General features: G+C 40.0%; 1 protein-coding gene across 1 annotated transcript; it reads right to left on the bottom strand.

Annotated features, from left to right (window-relative positions):
• Nucleotides 1-5,591: 5,591 nt before the first annotated feature.
• LOC128300369 (ran-binding protein 9) lies at nt 5,592-17,380 on the bottom strand. The gene is made up of 9 exons (XM_053036397.1): nt 15,918-17,380; nt 9,319-9,674; nt 8,927-9,224; nt 8,691-8,845; nt 8,471-8,601; nt 8,188-8,381; nt 7,918-8,075; nt 6,213-6,324; nt 5,592-6,130 (listed from the first exon to the last, which is right to left on the bottom strand). The coding sequence occupies exons 1-9, from the start codon at nt 16,240-16,242 to the stop codon at nt 5,988-5,990; spliced, it is 1,872 nt and encodes a 623-aa protein (XP_052892357.1). The 5' UTR covers nt 16,243-17,380; the 3' UTR covers nt 5,592-5,987.
• Nucleotides 17,381-24,533: the final 7,153 nt, after the last annotated feature.

The following is a 24,533-nucleotide window of genomic DNA, read 5'->3' as shown; positions in this document are numbered from 1 at the left end:
CAAAATCGTACTCGATCGTACTGAATAACACGTGTACTTGTGTAAGTTGAAATTGTAGTATATCTTGATAATGGTAGCTTGTAGTTAGAATATGTGGCAAAGCCCAGAACTGTTTCTGCTCTGCTTTCTACCACCATCGAAACGGCTTCAAACATACATTTGCAAAGTGCTGGCGTAAAGATTGTAAGCTCGTTACTGTGTAACGAAATATCGCATTAATGAATGGATGGATGATGATCGTATGCGTGGCTTTTTTCGGAAAGCTCCTGTAACTCTAGAAGAGACGCGCACACGCGTGTGCAAACCTCGATCGTCCGAGGGAATCGTAGAATTCGTCAAGCCTCTGGAGAAGACACAATTTTCTGTAAGAATCATTTTTTGTAATCCAAGATTCTTAATAAGAACATCGTTTGTTTGCTTGCTATCGCTAGAAACTAGACTGTATATAAATGCGCTGCGATCAGAGATCGAATTAGACCGTCGATCTTACGAAAACGGAATTGTACGCAATCATGACCGCTTCAAAAGACTGTGAAGAAAATGAATGCACATGATGTTTTACTATCTCACGTTGTCCTGTTATGTTTTTATAGAGTTAATTGTACTGAAAGCTTTCCTGCGAGAATTCGTTTATTTAATCGATCACCCAACAACTGTCGCCAATAAGTCACTATTGTTTCGTTTTAGGATAAAAAAACCCCCGGCATTGTACTTTGAAAGAACTGTATTGGTTTCGTTGTTTGTCCTGTAAGGACATTCCATTATGGGAGTAATGCGACAGAAGACTGAACCCCTATACCTTACATCTATTAAGCACTGACGTGTACTACTGTATCTCGAGCTGTTTTACTATGTAAACTCGAAGGGACGGTCGGAACTCAATATATCAGTTAGTTGATAGTAAATGTTTTTACTTATATACCTTTTTTTTTGTTTCAAACAGAAGCAATGCAACAGGATGAGAATGCAACAATTGATCGATCAATTCGCATTGCTTTAGTAATTTAATATTCTTCTTATATACAACATAACAACTCCTGTTACAAGTCAATGTTAGGATTCGGTAAAACAAAAATTCATCCATATCACTGTTAGGGGCTGTTGAATGTAAACGTTTCTATCGAAAAAACCGTCCCTTAAAATGTCCTTCGCGTTCAAGCATAGAAGCACCGCATCATAAATAATTGTATTTGCTATCCTTATGTGCTACGAGCACGACGATGTCTTCCACTGCTGTGAGTGTCAATTCAATTTGTTTGTTTAATAATACATTTTATGCTTTAAAGGGGTTTGAAATCAATTATTCCTCTTGCTGAATAAGGGATATCAACCTTCGTTTGCAAATGTGTACTGTATACTATAAGAATTGTAAGATGTAAGCAATTAAAAGCGATGGAATGATATTGGAAAACATTGTGATGGAACTCTCTTTCTGATTGGCATTACACCACCCCAACTGGGAACTGTTCAAATAAGTTGTCCCGTGCCGTGGTGGTGTTGTGGGTAATCGTTTTGGGTCTAATACATCGAAGGTCTTGTCGCGAATCTCAGTTTGGACTGTGCCGCCATCGTTTGTAGTTTTCAGTCCGGCTTCGTGGCATAACAAAAATAACATTATATGGGAAAATATGACCCCGGTCGGTCGTCCCCTTAGTAAATCGCTACACTAAGCAGTTCTAAGTAAGGTAAGGATAAAACAAAACAACGAATGTGTCAAACAGTGTGTGAAGTAATTAGTACACAGTGTCAAACCATTTTAAGAGTACCGTAATAATCATTTTTATAATATATCATATTTCGTTCGTATTTACTCACCGGGCACTACAAAAGCAACAGAAGAATAATATTGTTTAAGTCATTTTGTTTGTTTATGTAAATTTTACCATTGAAAAGTCTTAAAAGTTATCGAAAAATAACTAACAAGGATAAACTTAGAGTAAAAGCAAAAGTTATCAATAGATAAAACAAATATTCTGCAAATGTCATGCCGTGATATTATACTAAATAGCAAACAAATGGCAATCTCCTCATAGAAAACAAAGTATGTTGCACGAGCGAAATAACAACCAAAGGAAAGCTAACCAAAAGAAGAAAACAAGAACACCACAAGCAACAAAATTGTTTAAAATTAAATGTTTATTTTACTTCCGTTTCTTTATGTTTTTGTCTCTTCTCTTCTCATCTCTTTTGTTTTCCTTTTTTGTGTTTTCATTCTTCTTCTTCATCTTCTTATGCTTCTTTTCATTATCTCTCTGAACCCCGTTCTGGATCAGCGAAGCGACTTTTCTTTTGCTTTACGATTCCTTTCTCTCACAGATTATTCACAAGTGATTTCACAAAATATTTAGCCTAAATACAATCGCGTTACCCCATTTTCTTATATATGCTTTTGCGGCGATCACACTCTGCTTGTTTTTTGTTGTTGTTGTTGCTGCACTACTTTACACTACTGCTACCGCAACCCCGTCTCCCTGTTCCTTCCCTTTCCCAGCTTCTTTCTACTCCACCGTGCTTCTCTTCCTCGGCTTCCAAACTTAAAGCATTCATGTTCCGGTATGGGTTTTTGTTTATTTCTTCCAGAACCCGGAGCGGTTGAGCGGAGTGTGAGAAAGAGAGAAGGGAGATTAGCAAGAGGAACAGGCGTTGTTTGAGTAGAATAATTAAAGGAAAAAAAAATAGTTGCTTTACTATGTCTCCGACATGTTGCGCGCATATTAGTTTGCTTCCTTTTTTGGGGAGGGGGATGATGAGATTGATCCTGGACCACAATTCGTCACCGACAACAGATGACGGGAAGAAAGCAAACTGGGGGGGGGGGGGGGGGGGAAAGTGTGGGATGTACATATCTTACAACGTCCCGCAACTCATCCGCTTGTCACCCACCCATTCTTCTGTGTGTTTACGCTTCGTTTTAACTGTTCTATCAACTACATCGCTTATTATCTTTAGTATGTTTTCCCCATGTTTGCTTCCCTGCTTCTGCTTCTGCTGTTCAACAAACTTAACTATATCCATTGTGCCTTACGTACTACACCGGGGGGGGTTATTTGCACAACGGTTTTTGCATGTTTACATCCTTTTTTTGTTTATTTCGTTCCTCTTGATAAGTGCTAGCTCCTGATACTTTTCGATTATTTGATCCTATTGTTTGCTTTTGTTTTGCCCCGTTTCGTTGGCCTACCAACTGCGAACCTTCTTAGCAAAACGTTATTGTATCGAACACTCGTTCCATCGCGGCTCGATCGATTGCGGTGCGGTGGCAATCGTTTCTCAAACCCGTCCCCCTTACCACACACACTACCACCGTGTGTGTGTCTACTACTATTGCTTCCACTGACGACCAAAAGGTATGCGAAGGGTTGGTAGTAATTGCGTAAAGAAAAAGTATTTATTATTCAGCTTCAGCAGCTATAACCTATGGAACACAGTAACAAATGTACGCGTCGTGTGCCGCGCGTGCAAGATCGCTTTCGTGTGTGTGTGTGTATTTTGCAAACGGAAAAGCGTCCTCTAAAGCGGAGTTGGCTAAGAAGTTGGTGAAGATCCCGCCGCGGCACAGAACTGGATAACATGAATCATCATAAACCTTAGCTTGTGGTATTGGCATTGTTGTAATGTACATATAGTGGGACGGGAGGAGAAGAAAAACACACACTTTTGCAAAATTGTTGCCAAAAAAAACGAGATTTACATCCTGCTTCTTCCTCTTCCTGCCGCCCCGGTTTTAGTCTATTGCTTATTGTGGTGTCGTACTTTCTCGTGCCCATTGCTCTCGCTCTCTCTTCCATTGCTTAACTTACTTCCTAATCACGGCTTTGCTTATCCGCCTCCATTTGTACAAACACTCTCCCCATTATCCGGCGTGGCCCATAAACCATTGTTAGAACCATTCATCAACATTGAACTAAAGTTTTGTTTGGATAACAACTAGGTACAACATAGGAAAAGAAATACATTCTAGCGGTGGCCCTGTTTCCACTTCCTACAAAAGTATCGAAACAAAAAAATCGGATTCAAATATCTTTCCGCGGCCCCTCTAACGATGTACAATGAAATCAATTTTTACACATGCATTACACGACGGGTGGGATTCCTACTGTCCTTCATCGGGAATTGAAAGCAAGCAGTGCACGGCAGAAGGTAGGGCATATTTATAATATTGGAACATAATATTGGGTTCCTGGTTGGTAACATTATTTCGCGTGTTTGATTGTTGTGTTGTGAAGAATATGGATCAACTGCTGCTATTGCACAGACCTACTGCTTGCTGAAGGAAACAACTGAAGGCCAATGGGGATGGGCCAGAGACGTCTGTTACTGTTGGGAGTTTGTGTACAGTGTGAATGTGAGTGCTTTTCATGCTATGGAAAATATCATCATAAAACCAACTCACGGATCCCGGAAGCATTGCGTAATGGCAATCGAGATCATGATGAGACTCAACAAAACAACCCTCTCTGCTACAAACATAACTTACAAGAGCGATAGAAAGGAACAGAAAATAAAACAACAAAACTAACCCTTGTTGAAGCATAGCGTAAGCAGAGCCATTATTGGGGTTCAATGGGAAGATAAAGGGGGAAAACAACTTAATCAAACTACTGAACTCCTTTTTCGCAAACCAAAACCATGGGGATTGCGCTCCATTGATTTTGGAACCACCTGTGTATATTGTAGCATTGCAATTACCCATGATGCCAGAGTTCATCACGAATCTTGTAATATTTCTGGTAGGTGTAAGAGAAAAGGTGGTGCGCGCCCTACATTTTAATTCTTTTCCCTTCCCGTGTCGCAAAAACCTATCTCAACCTATTCATATACACACACACACAATCAGCTGTTATCACTCTTACTCACTAAACTGATCATTCCTTACTTACTTACTGCCCACCCGCATATCTTTCTCTTTTCCCTTACTACTACCCGGTCCTTCCACGTGGCGGCGGGTTTACTTTAACGGCTAAACATTAGTACTTCTTTTACACTTTACAGACATCTTTATATCTTTCCACAAATCCACACACACATGCGCACACATCCGCGGGAGGGGTTACTGCATATTTATTATCAAACTCACTTGAGAGCTGCTGTGTTGCTGTTGCTATATAATTCGGGCGCATTACGATCGACTGATCAACAATCATTGGACCGCGATCTACAACACGCACGCAGCAGCACACCTCTCTTCCTGGCTTTGGGGAAGTGCCCCATTGTAACTATCGGTTAGTTCCCGATCATCCGGAACGTCCGTGCACATTTCGTATGCGTGTATATGCGAGAGGAAAGCAAACGATATCGATCCCATACTCTACCAGATCACCCGTGATCACGTGTTATATGATGAAGAATGGAAATATTGTATGAACAGATTTTCTTACTTACAGCAGGCGCCATTCATTCATCGTTAAATATTGTGGGACAGTGCTTTAATAATTTGGTTGCTTCCATTATGAGGCCAATCCGGGGTTGGGTTTCGTAACGCAGCTAAAACAATTCGTACGTTGCTGCTAGCGCAAACAGCCGTGCGTCGTTAAATAAATTCTACCGGCGAATCGGTTAGCTTGCTGCCGCGCCACGGGGGCCATTTTACATGTGATGTCTGAATTGTTAATTTTTTAAGAGACAACAACAAAAAAGGTAAAGCTATACAGTTCAGGAAAACAAAAAAACACACACACGTACGCTCAGATGACCGTTAACACATTCTAATGACCGTGCTTCGCACGGATGTGACTTTTCCATTGCGAAATTTTCGTAGCTTCCTGGTTGATACTAGCGTTTCTCAAGACTACAGCACAGACTGTCCTTTTCCTCGCGTTCTATTCCACCCGAACCGGTTTCTTAATGGAGAGATCGTTGCATGCAAGAGGAGGCGTGAGAGTGGGGGGATGTGTTGGTGTTTGTTGGCGGGGGGAAATGTTGGGTAAGAAATGGCGACGCATCCATTAGAAATTGAAGTAAGGCGCTAGCTGAAGTATTAGACGTAGTCAATGTTGCTGTTGAGCAAGAATATCGTCCACACTGACGAACGCGCACGCACCGAGGGATGAGCTCGACATGAGACGGAGCAGCTCGCAGGCATGCGCTATGCACACCTCTAGCGGTGGTCGCCATGAGTAATTCATTGATTCTGCAAAACAAACCCAGAGAGACAGATGTTAGTTTGGTGCGAAAGTGTCCGGGTGGTGAGGCAACTCGAATACTATACGCACCTAATATGGCAGAGTTTAGAGCAGCACATACAGCTTCACGACGCGATGGGCACAGTTGCCAGCCGAGCGGGCTGGCCCATGGATTAGAATAGGCTAATAAACTAAATGCATCCTGAAATTGAAGGAAAATGTAAAATTCGTTTAAAAAAAAGTAATCGATTCATTAACGAATATAATTTTAAAACGGGACTGTGAAACTGTGACGTCTTTCATAAAAATTAGGAAACCAAAAACATTTTCCATGAAAATATTTCTCCTTTTCCATAATTTAAACTAGGCTGACTTGCAGGGCTTTATGGAATGAGGATTGTGTTGAGAGGTTCTCCTTCTCGACGCGACACTGGTATATTAAGGTTTCTGGAAGTGAACTGCGCTCGGATCTCGACATAATGTCCAGGCTTATTTCTAATAATTTCGTTACGGACGCTCATCTACAATCGCATTCAAATGTAGCACAGGATGAACTCATGACATGGAACACTGTGAGTTGTTAATCTCATTTTGTCTCGCGGGTGCTTGTTTATAGCTATAAGCATTACTTAGTGATTAATGCAAACATATCACATCTTTGTAATATAATCTTGTTCCTGAATAATACAGGCTAGTGTTCAAGATTTGACTATTCTTTGCAGCGTTGTATTGGAAGACCTCGCAAGCCGCATGTTCGACATTTCTGCGCGATAATTTGGCCGTTGAGTATCGCTTTTGGTATTATTCGAGGATACAATGACAGAGTAACCAAAAATCCTAATTAAAAATATTCTAGGGTATTCTAGGGTATAACAATATTGTACATAGTACAGATTTATGTAAAAGCAATTTATCAATCCTTCAAGTATGTGTAAATAGACCCTCCAAATGCTGATAACCTTTTTCTTGTTCTACACATGAATCTCTGTTCTCTAAGTTAGGAATATTACTTGTAAATGTGTTTTAGGCTAGCAAGCTACTGCATATTCGCAAGACTATGCAAGTAGATAGATAATTCATGTAAACATCGGGGAAGAATAATGAATGACCTTTCGTTGGAAATGGATATCAATAATCGGACCTTAACACCAGTATCAACCACGGAACGATGATAAACTATTTTTTGGATGACGCACAGCAACATAGACTAAGTACATCTAGGATACGGTATCGAGTTACGGTCGGTAGAAGGGAAAACCACCCAATTCAAAATTAATTGTCTGCCAATAATGTAAATGCAATAAAACCAGCTTCAACAAAGAAAGCAGTCGTAAGATAACAGATGTGTCAGTCTTGTTCTTTAAGATTATTAAATGATTATCAAACAAATCAGGATGTGTTTTGATAAATCATCGTTTTAAACGTTTGGTTTGTAGCCAGGTGATACAAAATTAAATGAAAGTGCCAGATAAGAAATCAAAAGGGCATGGAACTCCAGTGATTCATTGAAATGGTCAGCACTACTAGTTAAAAACAAACAAATCACATCGACTCGCAGTGTAGAAAGAATCAATAAAGCATGAGAGGATTGCAACGAATCTCACTCGCTTAAATCAATACAAAAGTGCACTGTTCCTGTCCGAGAGATTTGGAAATTTGGTTTGAATGGCTTTTACAGGAAATTAATTTGTTTTCTTCATTTTAATCGTATAAATTTAATTCATTTGCACGCCAGCGAAACACAATACTTAAACAAAACTACAGCCCAACAAAGAAACTTCGCCGTCCAACTTACCTCTAACATTTTTTGATTAGTTTCATTAACACCATGTTCCTTCTCCAGTCGTTGGCTCATCTGGAACAGCTCCCGGCCAAATTCTAGCATCCGCTCGACACCTGACTTTGTCGTGGCACTCGCCGATTTACAGTTGGGCGACAGTGATGAATCCACGTCTGCATGACATAAAATGAAACACAAGACAAACAAGAAAACGGATCACATACATGAGACTCATAAATAAATGCGTGAAGATGCGCCTTTTCTTTTTGGCACCCATATCTTTACCCATATCTTCATCCCTGCCCGTGTCTGGTTCCTCTTCTTCCTCTTCTACCGATTCGTTTGTGTTCGTTCGATTTGCGGTACCGTTTTTGTAACCATTCGTGGCGCTATTATTGCTGTGACCGTTCTCCATCTCAACGTCGTTCGAGTAGTCGTCTTCGATGCAGTTGCCATTATTGTTATTGTTGGTGTTATTACTGCAATGTTTTACAATGTGAACATTAGTAACGTCCGTTAGAACGGTTGCTTTTTAAAATCGGTTCCGATTGAGCGAAAGATTCCATACCTGAGGACGTTATTTTTTAAGTATCCCTGATTGTCAACGTTATCCGGAATAATGGTGCTGCCGTTTTGATAACTCTTTGTTGATTGTATCACCGATGTTTGCACTGGGCTCGTACGCGACGAAGGAGTACCCTGGAAATGAAAACACACACAAAAAACCATGACATACATGAGAACAGTGAGCGCACAAAAGGATGACATGTCGGCACCGTATCACTTACTAGGTCAAAGTCAGATCCGTTTACCATCTCGATAAACTGTCGGCACTTCAGCATAAAAAGCAGATTTTGATTCGACTCTAGCAGACCCGGATAGAGACGAATGGTTTGTTCGATTGCTTGCCCCATGCGACCGGAAAGCACTAGTTTTATGATTTCTGCAAAACAAACAGAACAGAAACGTTTTAAATTAAAAAAGGCAACAGGGTGGTGGTTGTGGTGCGGGAATGCCGATTTACTTTGTCGATTTTTAATCGATGTCATGTCTTCCTGTAAAGTTTGACCCGTGGTCCGTGCGAACGTTTCCGCCGTCGAGCTGTACCCGTGATGGACCAGATAGGAGGAAACCATTTTGTGCAGGATCACCGTCCAGTCGCCCTGATCATCCGGCAGTGGGAAGTTGTAGATCGTGGCCTTCGTGCTGGCCCGCAGCTCCTTCAGCATGTCTTCGATGTCGAACTTGAACGGTTCCTGACCGAAGTTCGCGTCGACTACCTCACCGGGCGTTTGTAGTCCAACCGTCGGGTATAACCGAGGCTAAAATGATACATCCGGGGACAGAGAGAGAGAGACACATCCACACACAATTGTTAAATTTCATCCTCCGGTGGTTTGTGGGGCAGATACATACCGGTAGATCCTTGAAAGCGATGCCCAGATGGTGACCGTTCTTTGTGTAGAAACAAGTATTGTCGACCAGATTGACGCCACAACCAATAATATCACCGGTGGTAAATGTGGGCCCGTACGGTTGCCCATTGCCGGACGAGCAGAACGAGTGCCCGTCGTCGCCGTGATAGCCGTACGATTGCTTGTCCCAACCGGGCAGGCGGTTCATCTTGAAGTTTGTGTGGGTCAGCCCGATGCCCATGTATCCATCGCGACCTTTGGAGATGATTTTCACCTCGAAGTAGTACAGTCCACAGGCGGCCGGGATGGGATAGGCGGTACGCACGGATGCCGCATCTGTGTGTGATTTGCCAATTCCTGTGGTAAGAATACGAATAAAATAAAACAAGACATTTAGTTTGCTTGCGTATGAAACAATTAATTTATAAAATAGATATAGCTTAGATGAACATAATTAAATACACAGAAATGGGGTTTGATAAGAAAATTCTGAATAATCAGGTCCAGTTTAAGCTTAAACTATGAAAAACCATAGAAAGGAAGGAAAGAGAATTGCTCTGTCTGCAACACACCACATAACCACACTCCCCGGCGGTTGTTAAGCAGACTGTGAAATTTTACAACGTTTTTTATTATTAATTTACTGCATGTTTTATCAATTTTTGCAATGACTCACTCATACATTGTGCAGCGCTTTTAAATTTGAAATGCAATACAATGCCCCACTTCACTGGCACCTTCTCTAATGAGTGACGAAACGTGGTGCTGCTTGTTTTATCTCTTGTCCTTCGTTACGACGTCAAGTTTTCCACCGTCTGTGCGTGTGTGTGTGTGTGTGGGGGTGAATGAGACCAATAGGTGGGACACGGCATGGCCAGGCTAGAAGCAACACACAGCAACAGCAAGTCTTTTGCTCTCTTCTTCAGCTTTACAAGCTTAGCTACCTGAGTGCGTCTGCTCGCCAGGCTTTGGCCTTAGTGCCATAGACAGCCAACTCCCACCTCGCCACCACTACCCCACCCCATCGAATGGGCAACCCACTCGCTTCATTGTATGGATGGGGCCCGGCCCCCCCCAACTTCCCCGTTCCATGTCCAGCGTTCAAAGTCATGGAAAATCGTTGCTAAACGCCGCTGTGACCCACTTTGGTAACGCGTCTGTTGGATTTCGACCCTGACAACACGTTTGTTCATTCGTTCGTTCGTTCGTTCGTTCGTTTATTTCCCCTTTTTGTCGTAATCATATTGAACTATTCCTTTTCCATGTCCGCGTTGCCTCACTGGGGCCGTTTGCTGCATGTTTCTATGTTACGGGGGGGTAACATTTTGTCGCTTTCAATATCCAAAAATTGTGCCCTAATGCTCATAAAGGGCTCAATAGAAACCGTGGTGAAGTGGAGACATTCTCGCACACCAGCCACGTTCGCGTGTGTGTAGAAGGGTAGCCTTGAAGTATCTTCGCGTAGGGCTTTATGGAAATTGCTCTTGTTTGAAGTATTTTTACGTAAAAAAAACTAATTAATTTCAAGCATACGGTAAAACTGTAAAATAAATTAGAAAATAAATTAATTTATCATAATATATTATTACTACAACAAAAGTCAAATTAATTAGAAATTGAAAAAACTCCAAAGTACATCAAAATAACAGGAAAAATAAATATTTAAATTTAGAAAACCTTTATGCAGTGTTGTATGACATGTAGAAATCATCTAATCACACATCAATTACATAATTATCGCAAAAAATAACAAAAATTGCAAAAAAGAGTTGATAACAAGACACAATAAAAAATTGCCAAATAAAGGAAAAAAAGAAGCCAAATCATTGGTTGAGTTACGTTCGAAATGAAAGCAACACATCGTCACACAAAGAGTGACGACGGCGGTGGTGGTGATTTGCTTTCGAGAAAGTGTGATGTCTACCGGAGTACGGCCACCAGACCAGCGTGCTACCGATGGTTCGATGTTGTTATTACCAAACACAACAGTGCCGCCGTCGTCGTCGTCGTCGTCGTGGTGTGTACCCCGTGGCAGTTAATTTTTCCTTTATTTCCTTTTCGCGCTATTCCTTCTCCGGTAGGCAACGCGCTTTTGCTGATAGTGAGCCTTCTCATCCGTCGCTCTTTTGCGTAAAGAAGCGACACAGGGCGCTCGCGAGTGGCTGATTCTTCCCTGTCCATTGCAAATCCGCAAGCGAAAGTGCTTTGCACATGTTCGCTGCTGTTGCTGCTGTTCATCACTTCACTACTCACACTTTGTTTTGTCGCTTAATCGACAGACTGGTGGTGTTACTGATAAGAAAGGTTCACAAAAAACAGGGTAATCATCTTGCCGGAACTGGGCCTCAGTTCGATCATGTAGGGAGAGGTTATTTTGTTAATGAGATATAGATTAATTTAAGGTGATTCTGCGACTGTTTGAGGTGTGACCTGCCTACATCAACATAAAAATCAGACCGTACGATCTGCTGACCCAGTATTAATAGATCCCTACTATGCAAACAAACACACAAACACCACCATCAGTGCTCCATATCCGGAGCATCATCTTCCCGGTTTCAGTTTACTCTGCAGCCATCACCTTTGGGTTGGCCCTCTTGGCTCGTCTTTCTCTAGCGCTAGACAAGTTGTGAATTCGATATCTAAGCAGTTTGCCCGTGAAGATCGCGATACACGATCAAAACAAATGCCAGAGAACAAACAAAAGGCATCGAAGTTAAAGGCTGCACGTAGGAGTGCGCGCAACAAACACGGTGCACTCGAACACGCCGTGAATTAAGAACGGAAAACAAAGACGTTATCATCGATACGGTGCTCACCATCAGCTGCGTTGCGGTTCATTGTTGGAAAGCACACGACACCTTTGAATGTATTAATTGGTGTAAGATTTCGGCACGTTCGTCGTATGCGAATATGTGCTCTTCCCTCTACCACACACACACATACATTAACGTATCGGTTGCAATGAATGTGCATATTGCATTTTGGATCACTAACGACGCAGTATGCAACCGAATCAGGGCCGTTCGGTTCTCTTGCTCGCTTGAAAGGAATAGAAGGAAACCCCTGTTTGAAATTAGAATGCTATACATTTCTAGATATTTTAAATAAATTTCAACTAAATCAAGTTTATCATAATGACATATATTCATGATAAGAATTGAACCAAGAATTAAACATGTTGTTTAGAGAGCTATATTTTGTCGAAATATTAGCTATAAAAAATGCTTGATACTTCTAAACGATACTCTTACGAATAAGAAAATAAAAAAAAAGTTAAAACGCGTTGCTTAAAATCGAATTGTAAAATGCCCCAAACAACCAAATGAAAAATAAATGTAATTTTTTACAAGAATGCTCATTCTTTGTCTAAGATCTATGGGTGGATTGACTTGACAATTATACCATAAATTCTTCAAATTATTCAGAAGCATTCTTCAAACGCTCATATTTTCAAATAGATTTTCCTTTGTTTTACAGGAAAAATAGTGACAACATTATAGCCAAACTCACATTTTAAACTTAAAACATCATTATGTTTCTGTGCGTATATCTATTGTTACAAGATATACCCCTCTTATACTCTAGTGTTAAACTAAATATGCATTAATACAGTTATTTTCAATGTTTGTTGTTTGTATATTTTTTTTAAATTAGACAACATAATAAAATATACTATTAATTACATAAAACTTTGCAAAATTATTAAGGCAATTTTAAATTAAACAAAATTTCATAAAAGCCTATCCACAGAAATGCTAAACATTCAATAAATTGCTGAAATAGTAAAACACGAACGTCTATTGCGAATAATTAAAAGTAAACGCATAATATTAACAGCAAATACTGTATCTTCCAACAGGCAGTATAAGTGTAAAAGTGAAACGCAATAAAACACAGAGCAACACAAAAAAACGAGCAGTGCAAGCAGCGCAGCAACAGAATGAAAGAAGAGCGTACAAATAAATGTACACACAGTTTTCGCACAGTGTGTGGTGTTGTGTTGTTGCTGCGTACATCGGATTTTCTTCGTGCCGACTTGGTAGCGAGGCGAAAGGGAACGCACACGGAACACACAAAGGCAAAACTGTTCAGGGGCCTGGCGGAGTGCGAAGGAGAATACGCACATCGAATGTTATTCATCCCAGCATGCGGAGGGCTACAAAAACCACTCCCACACATCCAACTCTCCTTCCCCTCGCGACCCACCAACAAAGCTTTGGCGATGATATCGGGGTCGAGTCTCTCGGTTCGTTTCCTTGTTGGTGTTAACCCCCCCCCACCACACTCCTCTTTCTCTCTATGTATTATGTTGTTCAGTTTCCGATTTATGCTCATCGCGTTTTATGCTTATGCGCGAATGTCGCCTGTTGTGCAGGTGTGTGTGTGTGTGCGTGTGTGTTGGTAAGGACGTGGGGAAAGATTAGGGGAGGGGAGTTAGGTGCTGCTGATTTGGAACAGCTGGAGCGATGTATTCGTGTGCGCACGGTGCTGTCATTCTGTTTCATTGTTTTGATCTAAGCTGACACGCACACTGTGACGCATCGCACGTATCGTGACGTGCTGACGATGGGTGATTGTATTGGTGTTGTGTACATTAAATTGGTCACTGGCTGCTACGGCTAGATCAACATCGCCATCAAAACATGACAAAGAAAATGTAATTGTCCTTTGAGCCATTCGCTTTAGGGCAGTAAAAAGCAAAAGATCTTAAATATATTATCAAAAAATAATATAACAGTGAAAGAATTGCACAAGAAGAGTAATTAACTACGCATTTCCCAAGGTAGAAAAAAAACTAATTTTACTACAATTACAATGAAACGCAATAAACTAAGAAATGTTAGAGTAATGTTCACACAACTTCTTTTGGCTAACTTTTGCAGAAAAGAACTACAAATACACGTACATAAACACACACCATCAGTAACGAACAAATGGCTACATTGCGCACATATTTTTCCCGTCTCGAAACGACACCTTTGTCATTAGCAAGGGAATTGAACAATTAAAAGGTCGTTTCAAATGAGATGATCATTCTGCTACGTAATGTGAGTGCGTTAACAAGAAAACAAATATTCAACCATTTCCTTATCAATCACAGATTCACACACTATAAATAACGTACAATTTATGATGATTCCATCTTAATTTCATGTAATTTATACAGAATCACAATTACACTATAAAAGCGTAGTAAATCAATGCATAACGTAGCGGTTGGTGCTCATTAAAAATTTAAAGCAAGAAAATATAGAAAAAGCTTCCACACATTTTTGCATCCACGGAGGTTTCATCTGTCAGCGAAACGTCAAAACCTGCTGATTTCTGTTTCTTCTGTGCTTCTTTGTGCGCTGTGTCCCGCGATCGCATATCATCGCCAACCGGTTGTCTCGCTCACACAGCAAAACCACACACTCGCTCGCACCAAAACCGTCACACGCACTTTCGCTCCTTTTCTATCGCGAATGAGCCGAGATGTATGTATGTGTGTGTGTGTGTGTGTATACAGTAAGCACTGCTACTGTAGAATCGCTGCTCCTATTTGTGAGGCTACACTATTTGCGCAATATCAAGCGCACATACAAACACACACACACACTAGCAATGTGCCACCATTGCCTGACGGGTGATGGACCATTCCGACCATCATATACACGCACACACACACACCTTCAACGTTGTTTTTGAACACCACAAGTTTGCTAAGTCGATATAAAAAAGCCACATTTCCAATCAAATATGGGGAAAATCGTCAAATTGACCAACGGCATGCAACTGAAAGGAGAGTGAAATTATTCCATTTTTTCCATCAAAGGAACCCTCCGCATAAAATGCAATTTAGAAAGGGCCCTTATAAACAACCTAACGGGGAGGGTAAACATTCCACAAGATGCGACACGATAAACGCAAAGACTTTTCGTGACGTACCGCACCACAGTGCAGAATGACAGTTTGTTCGCTTAAAATTCCTTCAAAAGAAGTACGACCTGCACGGCCATCGTGTGGCCACATAGTAATGCGTAATAGAAGGGGGATAAAGGGTGGCTAAATGATGATTTAGTTCATTGACGAACAAAGTAGCATTGTGGGTACTTCCTTCTCGAGAGACGGTACCCTTCGTACACACCGATTGTTGTAGTACGATTTGTGCATGGTTTTTGGAACGCTTGTGTGGATGAGGGGTAGGAGTGGGGGGAGGTGTAACAGTGGATGGGAAATTTTCGTCTTTCTTCGCGATGTGTGGTGCATGTTGGTGTGCACACAATCACACAACTACATACACACACACACGCCCCAACGACAGGACGGAGAGCGCGTGCAGCAGCAGACACACAGGAAGAAAAGGGCAGCAAAAGGGACGCACAAGATGGCGATGAACGGAAAATCAGTAACACAGCACAGCACAGCCAAGTCCGTACTAAATTTAGATATAACCGACCGAGTAGTAGTGGCGATACGGACGGTACACCCAAAAAACGCCTCGATCGGACCAGAGCGGCTGGCTGGCTGAAAATGCAAAACCAAAATGATTTAGTGTAGAAGAGGGCCCCGTGGGACCTTCTTCCCTTAGTTCGGGGTGAAACGATAGCCAGAAACCTTTGTAATGAACACGTAAATTGTTTTGCGTTAATCCGATGGTGCTGCACTTGTCCTGCAGGCTCCAGGAGCGTGGCAGCGGGTCGACCGCTTCGTTGACGTTCGGATACAGCATCCTGAGACGGTCGACCGGGCCGGCCGTTGCTGCATTCGGGGTTGTTCCACCCGGGGCGGCACCACCGTTGTTGCCGCTGCCGCTGGCACCCTGGACGTTGTTGTTTGGGTTGTACATTTTTTTCGAGGACGCGAGCGAACTGTCGAGAGGCTGACCACCGTCACCACACTTCACACTACTTGCAGCGGCTGCAGGCGCATTGTCGGCCATCAGCGGAGACACCAGTAACCACGCGCGCCTCTGTGTGTCTGTGTGCTTTGTGTATCTGGTCGAGGGAATGCGGCTGCAACTGCTGACACAACACACCACGGCAATCCGCAAATTTAACTCACTGGCTCTTCAATGTACTGCTGCAGCCATGCATTCGGAAATATAATGGGCAACGCACACACACACACTCACTCACACACGCACACGGCACTTCTCTTCAGCAACCCGTTCTATTGTTCTCACTCTGTCTCGCTCTTCACACACGTCGTCGATTGTGAACGTTTTGGAGTTCGCGAACCGACTGCGGATTGCACTTTGCTTTTGTCCGTCGGAGCGTGTGTAGAATGATGATGTTCCTGCTGACAGCACAATACACCCACCATCAAACACCACTTTTACTATTGCCTCTTTCGCGAACACTACAGCTATCTCATTCTTCTCACGCACACAATCCAATCGGGCCAACCAACACCACCTATTGCCGTAAATACACTCACGCACACAACGTCGATGCGCCCTAGCTACATGAACTGGACGGTAATTGTCGTTTCTCCGTTTTGCTTCGTTATGACTCCTTCCCAATGATTACTGCAATATTTTCACACTATTTCGAGGAAAATTTTACCGGGCAATTCCCGTTTCCAAGGTTCGATTCCAAATATACGTCCACGCTTTTGCTAGTTAGTTAACCTGGGGTTCGATTAATGGCCTGCTACGATTATGATTAGCAACGTTGTGTTGTGGTGGTTGTGTTACGCTTTTGTCTCTTGGCCCGTGGCACCTTTACGTCGCGCAACTCCCTCTCTGTCTCACACGCATCAACCCTTTTCAACCCGTTTGGTTCGCGAGCTCGCAAAGCAAAACTGAAACCGAAATGACGACGGTCAGTTGCGTTGGTCAGGGGACGATTGGGATATCACCACCAATGGCCCAGGCACCCCCTCGAGGGGGAGGGGGAGGTTGGGTGTGAACGAGATCGAACCCTTGACAGCCGTGGTCGCACCTTTCGACTGTGGGCGAGACAAAAGAAGGGAAAGAAAAACAACCAGCCACAAGAGGGCCCTGTGTTGGTTCGTATTGCCTTGAACTGATCAAGGGCAATTAATTCTTCCACTACTATCACACTGCTGTTACGTTTTCACAAAGGTTAACTTCCTCACAAAACGATGCGTTTGGTCCGTTTGTAAAGTTAGGCAGCAAAAGATCCACGATTCACATACGATCCAACAACGAAGCGAGAAGATGGAGTTGACGATGATGGTACTGCTGACTGCTGGGTCTGTCCGATTGCGATGTGCTTTTTTCTCGAGTATCGCGCTGTCTCACTTGCGCCAATGGGTTCGTTGTATCTTTGTCTCTAGTTTTTGCGTAACGTCTTCTGGCGTTTGGAGTAGCGAGTGTGTTGGTGGATGAAAAACGGAAACATTGCACGCACATTGTTGCACGTTCGTATTAATTACTGTGGTAGTAGTGGTGTGCAACAGCATCAGATGAGTTTTGTTTACTATGCTAGGTGGAGTTCGCTCGGTAGGATTGTCCTGATTTGAAATATTCCAAAACTATTGTTGAATTATTATCTTTTTAGTTGGAAATGTGGGAATAGGGGAATACCTGCAGTTGCCGAATGAATACAACTGATGATTTACATTTTTGAAACACGAATGTTCTATTTTTGTGTGAGTTTGAAGGAACTAAGCTTTTCAAAAAGGGTTTAAATAAAATGCAGTTTGAATCGGTTGTACGTTACAAAACATTAATTATCAAATTGTAACAAGTTCTATGAATGAATAATAAGTTATCTGTGTCTTTTGAGAATATTGCTGTTAAATAAAATACCAATATCTGCATATCTGCTGCATTTTCAAAGAAAAAATATCTTATTTTGTTTTTGAAAGCATCTGGAACAAACAAACCCGAAACCGACCCACGAGTATGAACGCATCATTTCAACTCATAAACAAATTTGACAATTCCATTTGTCAAAAAACCGTCGGATCAAAACAATCTAAACGGCAATGAAACAAAGTCGCATCACTGCTCAAATCCAAAAAAGAGTTTAAATACGAGTTAATTATTGCGATTACATGATGTGAATTGTTTATCACTTTGCAATATTGATGATAAATATGAATAACGCTTTCGAAACGGTGTGCAGTTGGGTGAACCCTCTCAGAAAGTAATAACATGTAGTGAAGGTAGACAATCAAAAGATCTACTGTATTTTGAATACAAAACTTCATGTGATATTTGTTTCCATTTCAGATAAGCATAGACCGATATTCACGTTATTTGTTCGTCTCGGAATCTACCATATTACATCTACAGCACTCGGATATCTACAATATTAGCAATGTTTGAGCGTATCGAAGGAACTGTGACCCGACTAAGACTACGAGTATCTGATCGGAACGTGGTATGTGAAGTTTTTGTCACATATATTTTTGTAACAGATCATAACATGCATTTCAATAAGTTGATATCGGCTTAGGGATTACATCTAAGAAAGAATCAAAAAATTATGCGAAAATGAGTTTACCGTCCAAGTTGCTGGCTGTAAGGCTTTGTGGCTTTAAGGTTTATGTTTAACTAATATTATTGAATGGTTTGATTAAATTGTTAGGTCAATAATAGTAATTCGTTAGCAATGTAGTAAATTATCTTGTTTGCAAAAAAAAATCATAATATTAGGTCAGAAGCGGATCTTCCTATAAGCGGACTGAGTGACTGCGGAGGCTCAAATCCAAAAAAAAGCTGCAGTAGCTAAAATCTTAATTCAATAATCATTTAACTTTTATTTATCCAAACGTAAATTTGAATTTGTGATATTAGACATACCAACAGTGCTCTAAAATATCAACATATTCGTGAGAAATTTTGAAAATGGTTGGATATACCAAGATTCGACAGAGCTCGGCCAGTTGAAAGTTATTCCGGTTGAAAAATCTGAAAGCCGTTACACGACATCTTCTGAAAAGAAATACTCTTGTGAATTAACATCGACACCAAATATGTCCTGACTGGAATATCATCCAATGGAATATCGGTCTGAATAGTTACTAAGGTTGCTTCTCAGTGAAGTTCAGAACGCATCCGCTAATTTGTGTTTTAAGCATTTGCAATGAACATCCTCTGACCGAAGTCCTGACTGCACAGCAGCATTTTTTTCTTATTTGACATTACTTCTAACGGTTTTAGGCGAGAAGCTATATTAGAACTTTCACGTATTAGATATATTACAAGCTGCACCAGCCGCACAAATATGGTTTGAATAGTTTAGAGATATATTTGTATATGTGAATCATCTTCGTGTCAGTGTGTAACGCGACCAGGCCATTGTCATTTATACTAAACCTTTTTTTAAACTCATAACTCTGGTAGCGCATATTGTTGATGTGACCGAAGCACAGTCTTTTTCCGATTTTAAAACAGTTAAAGATGATTGAAAAAGTACTTTAAGCAATATTAGGCTAACTTAGCTAGCAAATTTTATCTCACATTTGTAAGGTAAAATCTCACATTTTCATAGGCAAAAATAGAATAATCAATGTTTTCTACGGAAACAATAAGGCATTTTTCCGTGTTTTAAAAACACATCCATAGAACTGAATTTAGAAAATTAATAGTTTAAAATACGGTAAGGGGACTAATTTGATCGCACCGCTTGTGGCCCCGAGATGGATATAATCGCTTCTGTATTAGGTTCGTAATATTATTTATTTTTTATTTATCGGAAGTCGGTTCGTAATAACAGATGGTGATTAATTTAGCAATAGGGCCTGGTCGTTCTTCATGAATACAAAAAGATTGTTATCTTTTCTCTTAATACACACACATGTTTTTATTATGTTTGTAAAAATAACTCAGTAACACAAATATGCAACTGTACGATAACTGTTTATTTTCTATGTTTATTATTTGTGTAGCACACATCCTTATGATATCATAAGGATCATGAATATGTAAATAAGGATTGTTGCAAACTTGGAAAACTAACATTTCATACTTCATTAAAAAGAATGGTGTGTGAATTTAAATTGTGTATTTTTTTATCAGAAACAATTTAATATCTGATATCGTAGATCTAATAATATTCAGAAGAATATTGAAGCCAATATAGCTTAATGATAAAGAAATGATCAAATATTTTATATTTATATAAAGCTGAACCTAGCTTTAATTTATTAAACTTCACTTCTAGGAAAATTCCATATTACGATATGGTGAATGATTTTGTTAAGCTTATAGTAATTGGTTACAGGCTTGGAATGTCGCTTTCTGATCTAGACCACCCAGATGGTGTCATTTTGAAAACCTAAAGATTTTGATATGAAGTTTTTTTTGTCACATTCAGTATTTGATTGCAGTCTTTGCAAATTTGAATCAAAATTAATCTATCGCGCTATATAGAAATAAAATTATTTCAAACTTCGTTTATTAAAAAGCTAAGATGTATACGATATTTGAAAAAAAAATCACCAAAAAATGTGTGTGTGTAAGAACAGCAAATCTCACAATATTAGAATTAAAACTAAATATCATCTCGATGAGGACTTCTTTAGTGCCTGGCAGACAAGGTAAGAATAATCTCATGGCCAAAGTGGCCAAAAATTTAAGTTAAAAATGTAAGCCAATTATCAGCAATGGCTAAAAGTTTAAGATCAATTCAGGTTAATAAATTTTAAAATAACTTAAGAACTTTTACTAATTCGTAACATCACTCACTCACTCTCATTCCTGATATTTTTTTAAAATAAAATTTTACGTACAACATTTTATGTTGATGCGAAATTATAATCAAAATAAAATGATTATCTGAGTTAATTAAAATAATAATTTCAGAAATATCAATGAAGTCAAAGTTAACTTATAATTATACTGTGCATTTTTCTATTTGCTCAAGCCGAATGGGTGCTAATTAAATCAAAAATGTAAAAAATATATTTTTCCCTTAAAAATGAAAGAAAATAGTTTTTATAGCATATTATTCCGTTCAATTCGTTTAACTGAAATTTGTGTTAATTGAGATGCGTTTCTTCGAGTTGCAATAGTGTTTGTTTATTTATATCATGTTATATAATGCTCAAAATGCATTGACGTATTCTTCTGGCATGAAACGTTTGTCTGGCCAGGGGTTCAGTCCGTAGGCCAGCGTACATGAAACAGTTATGATATTACGTTTCGAGAATGCTTCAATTGTTGTTGGCGCGTTTCTATCGTTTGATGATGATGGTGTTTTTATGGGCCTCCGCTCCTGCATCTGGAATAGATTCTCTTGTTTGCCGTTTATGGTACACACGCATCGTTTGCTAAACGGTACTACGAATACCATGTGCCGATGTTAAGATAGTGCTCGAAGGAAAACAACGACGCACCGCTCTGGGCTGGGAGGGAAGATGGCAAACGGTTGGCAAACCGTGGACGGAGTCTCGGCCGTAGCTGCACATATAAAAGTGTGATCCATCGCGACGGAGCGGTTGCGGAGCGGTAGCAAGCACGGTTCCAAGATTGCGCTACGCTCGAGAGTACGACGAGAGTACGGGAAACTAGACTATCGCGAGCCCCGTAGTCTCGTAACAATAACTAACGTTGAGTAATGGAATAACTGTTCACAACTGTTTCAAAAAAGGAAAGTCATTTATGGCGTTTGTTGTTTTTTCCTTCCTTTTAACACGCTGCTCAGTTTCTCATCTCGCCGTCGTTTTGCCATCTTGCCGCGCTGGTGCGCCAACGGTGCCGTTATAGGCCGTGGAAAAAAGTTTGATTTTTGTTTTAGGATAAAACTTCAGATAGCATCCGTTTTTAGGTTCATTATTTTTCTGAGCATTACCCACGATATTCCCTTTTTATTAATTGGGTAAGCTTTTTGTGGTTCAATAATGATTTTCCTCGATTTCCTATATTAAACGTATAGTGAATGCAACTCAAATTATTTACGTCACAGATCATTGAATCAATTGAAAATCAATTTATTTTCCTCAGTTCACAAACTAAACCTGGAACTCGATGTTATGTTGCGCTTAAGGGAATTTCTTTAGACAAATAATAATCCTTTTTCTGTTCAATAGTGTTACGCTTCATGTAGGTAAGTGCTCTAGAAAGTAAGCAGTATTTACTTTCGAAGCAAATTTGTGAAGTGTCATCATGTACATATTTCTTACGTCAGATACACCGTTCTTCCGTTAATTAAAAAAAAATCGTGTGTTGCTCGTGTTGTAATCTTGTTATATCCCTTTGTTTCTGATTTATGTGGGGTTAATATTTCGATTTCGATTTATTACATTACAAATCAAGCATCTTTGATGTGATCATTATTTAAAAATCTTTTTGCCGTAACAACTTATTAGATTGTACCTGATATAACGTTTATAATACGCTGTATTTATTTTTAACGCGTAGACGCACAGTCAAGAGAAAAATCTTTAATCTGGGAGTTAAAGAGCTGAATTAAATTCTGTCCACAACCTCAGATGTATCATGCGGAACGCCGCTATGCGAGACCTATTTGGTAACATTATTGATAACCCTGCATTAAAAGATTATAAACATATTGACTCACTAGGAAGCTTTTCTTTTCCTTTTAATGTTTGAAATAATCTAATATTTTTTATCGTGTTTTTTCGCAGCTAGTCGAATACTTGGTAAAACATTCATCTCAATACACTATACCACTTAATACACCGTCTTTCTTAAATGAAAGAGAGACGCTACGTGAATATAGGAAAAATAATATTCTCGTTCAGCACGGGAAAAGTTTCCGCACGGGAAGGTCCGTGGTTCCGTTCAGCACGGGAAAACATCACCTTTCAGCACTTTACTTTTTAACAACCGTTATTGACATTTTGGAACAGCATTCCGTATGTATTATATTAATAGCTTAATTTTGAATGTCGATGAAAATTAAAACCAATTATGATCGTCAAAGTTTTCTAGAATAATACATTTAAAATACTGTCCGGAATATTTTCTTGGACGCCATGTTGGCTGGCCTGGAGTTTCTAACTTTTCGTGTCCTTGGCGATCAAATAATCCTATGATTTGGTTCCTAAATTATTAGATTAAATCCTTCGTTAGAAGTTTGCTCGTCTGCAACAATCCGTCCGTTGCATTGCAACGATATTGGGATGGTGGGCGATCTTCGGGTAAATGTTAGCTTTAACCAATCGACAAGTTATTAAAAATCCATTTTACATTCAATCGTTCACTTTAACATAATAAACTACATTGTGTCTATGCTCTTCGTTGCTATTTGGCCAATGGTTTCAACTTCATAAGCAATCATTTTGCTGTCGATATTCATTTGAAGATGTTGCCTTACTTAATTTTGCGGAGATGTCTAGTGTTGGGACCACCGGACAGGACTTCTTTTTGATACCTTAGCCTTAGGCTAAATGAGAAAATGTTTGATTAATTCGCTAAAAGCTTGTGTTTCAAACAAATCGTCAATAGAAGTTGCCTGATTGTTTTTGTAGTAATTTTTACAAATTTATAGACAACGTTGTAAAGTTTAGCCGGTACATAACAGGATAGCTTCAAAAAAACGTAGGAATTCTGGATTCCTTATAATATTGGAAGCAAATGCGCTATCGAAAGGAAAAGTCCTTAAATAAGTAAATGTTGAAATGCATATTTTATTTCGTCCGATTTGCTTAACTATTTTGTTACTTTTTTATGTTTTACCACCACTGCAGGTCTGATGAGCTGAAAAACAAATCAAATACACTTCGTTATTCTGCATTTCTGGAAGACTTTGCGAATTTTCAATAAGTAAATTTTCAATAAGTGAATTTTCAAGATTTCTGTTAATAATTTAACATTTCTTAATCTAGCTTGGGTAACATTTGTTTGAGGTTATTTTATTATATTGATAAAATATAATAAGCTGTTTTCGTTTAAAACATTGCTAAGATGTCTCTCTACCAACTTCGGAGTGACTATCTACTTTTAGGGTACTAAATGAGACGCAAAGAAAAAGTTTCCCAGAAGTAGAGCAAACATTCGCCATCAGTCGACGTGTGTTCCAATGAGTTCAGCCATTGTTTTTTTTCCACCCCCCCGTCCTAACTAGCTCAACCGACTAGCACTCAAATGCAATATTCTCAATTACAACATCAACTTGAAGTAAAAGTGCATGGACAGCAAGAAAACCGCTTCCAACACGATCGTGAACCATCGTTTTATTCGATCGTGTACCCGTCCTGCGTTTTCATTTAAACTTAACGCTTGCAGCGGAAAAGGAAAAAAAACACAAGCAACACTTGAAAATTGAACAAAAACTGTGCGAGAAAAAGTAC

The sequence above is a fragment of the Anopheles moucheti genome, chromosome 3, assembly GCF_943734755.1.
Source record: "Anopheles moucheti chromosome 3, idAnoMoucSN_F20_07, whole genome shotgun sequence".
Classification (NCBI taxonomy): Eukaryota; Metazoa; Arthropoda; class Insecta; order Diptera; family Culicidae; genus Anopheles; species Anopheles moucheti.
The sequence above is the reverse complement of the archived record's forward strand: the minus strand, read 5'-3'. Positions and strand labels throughout refer to the sequence as shown.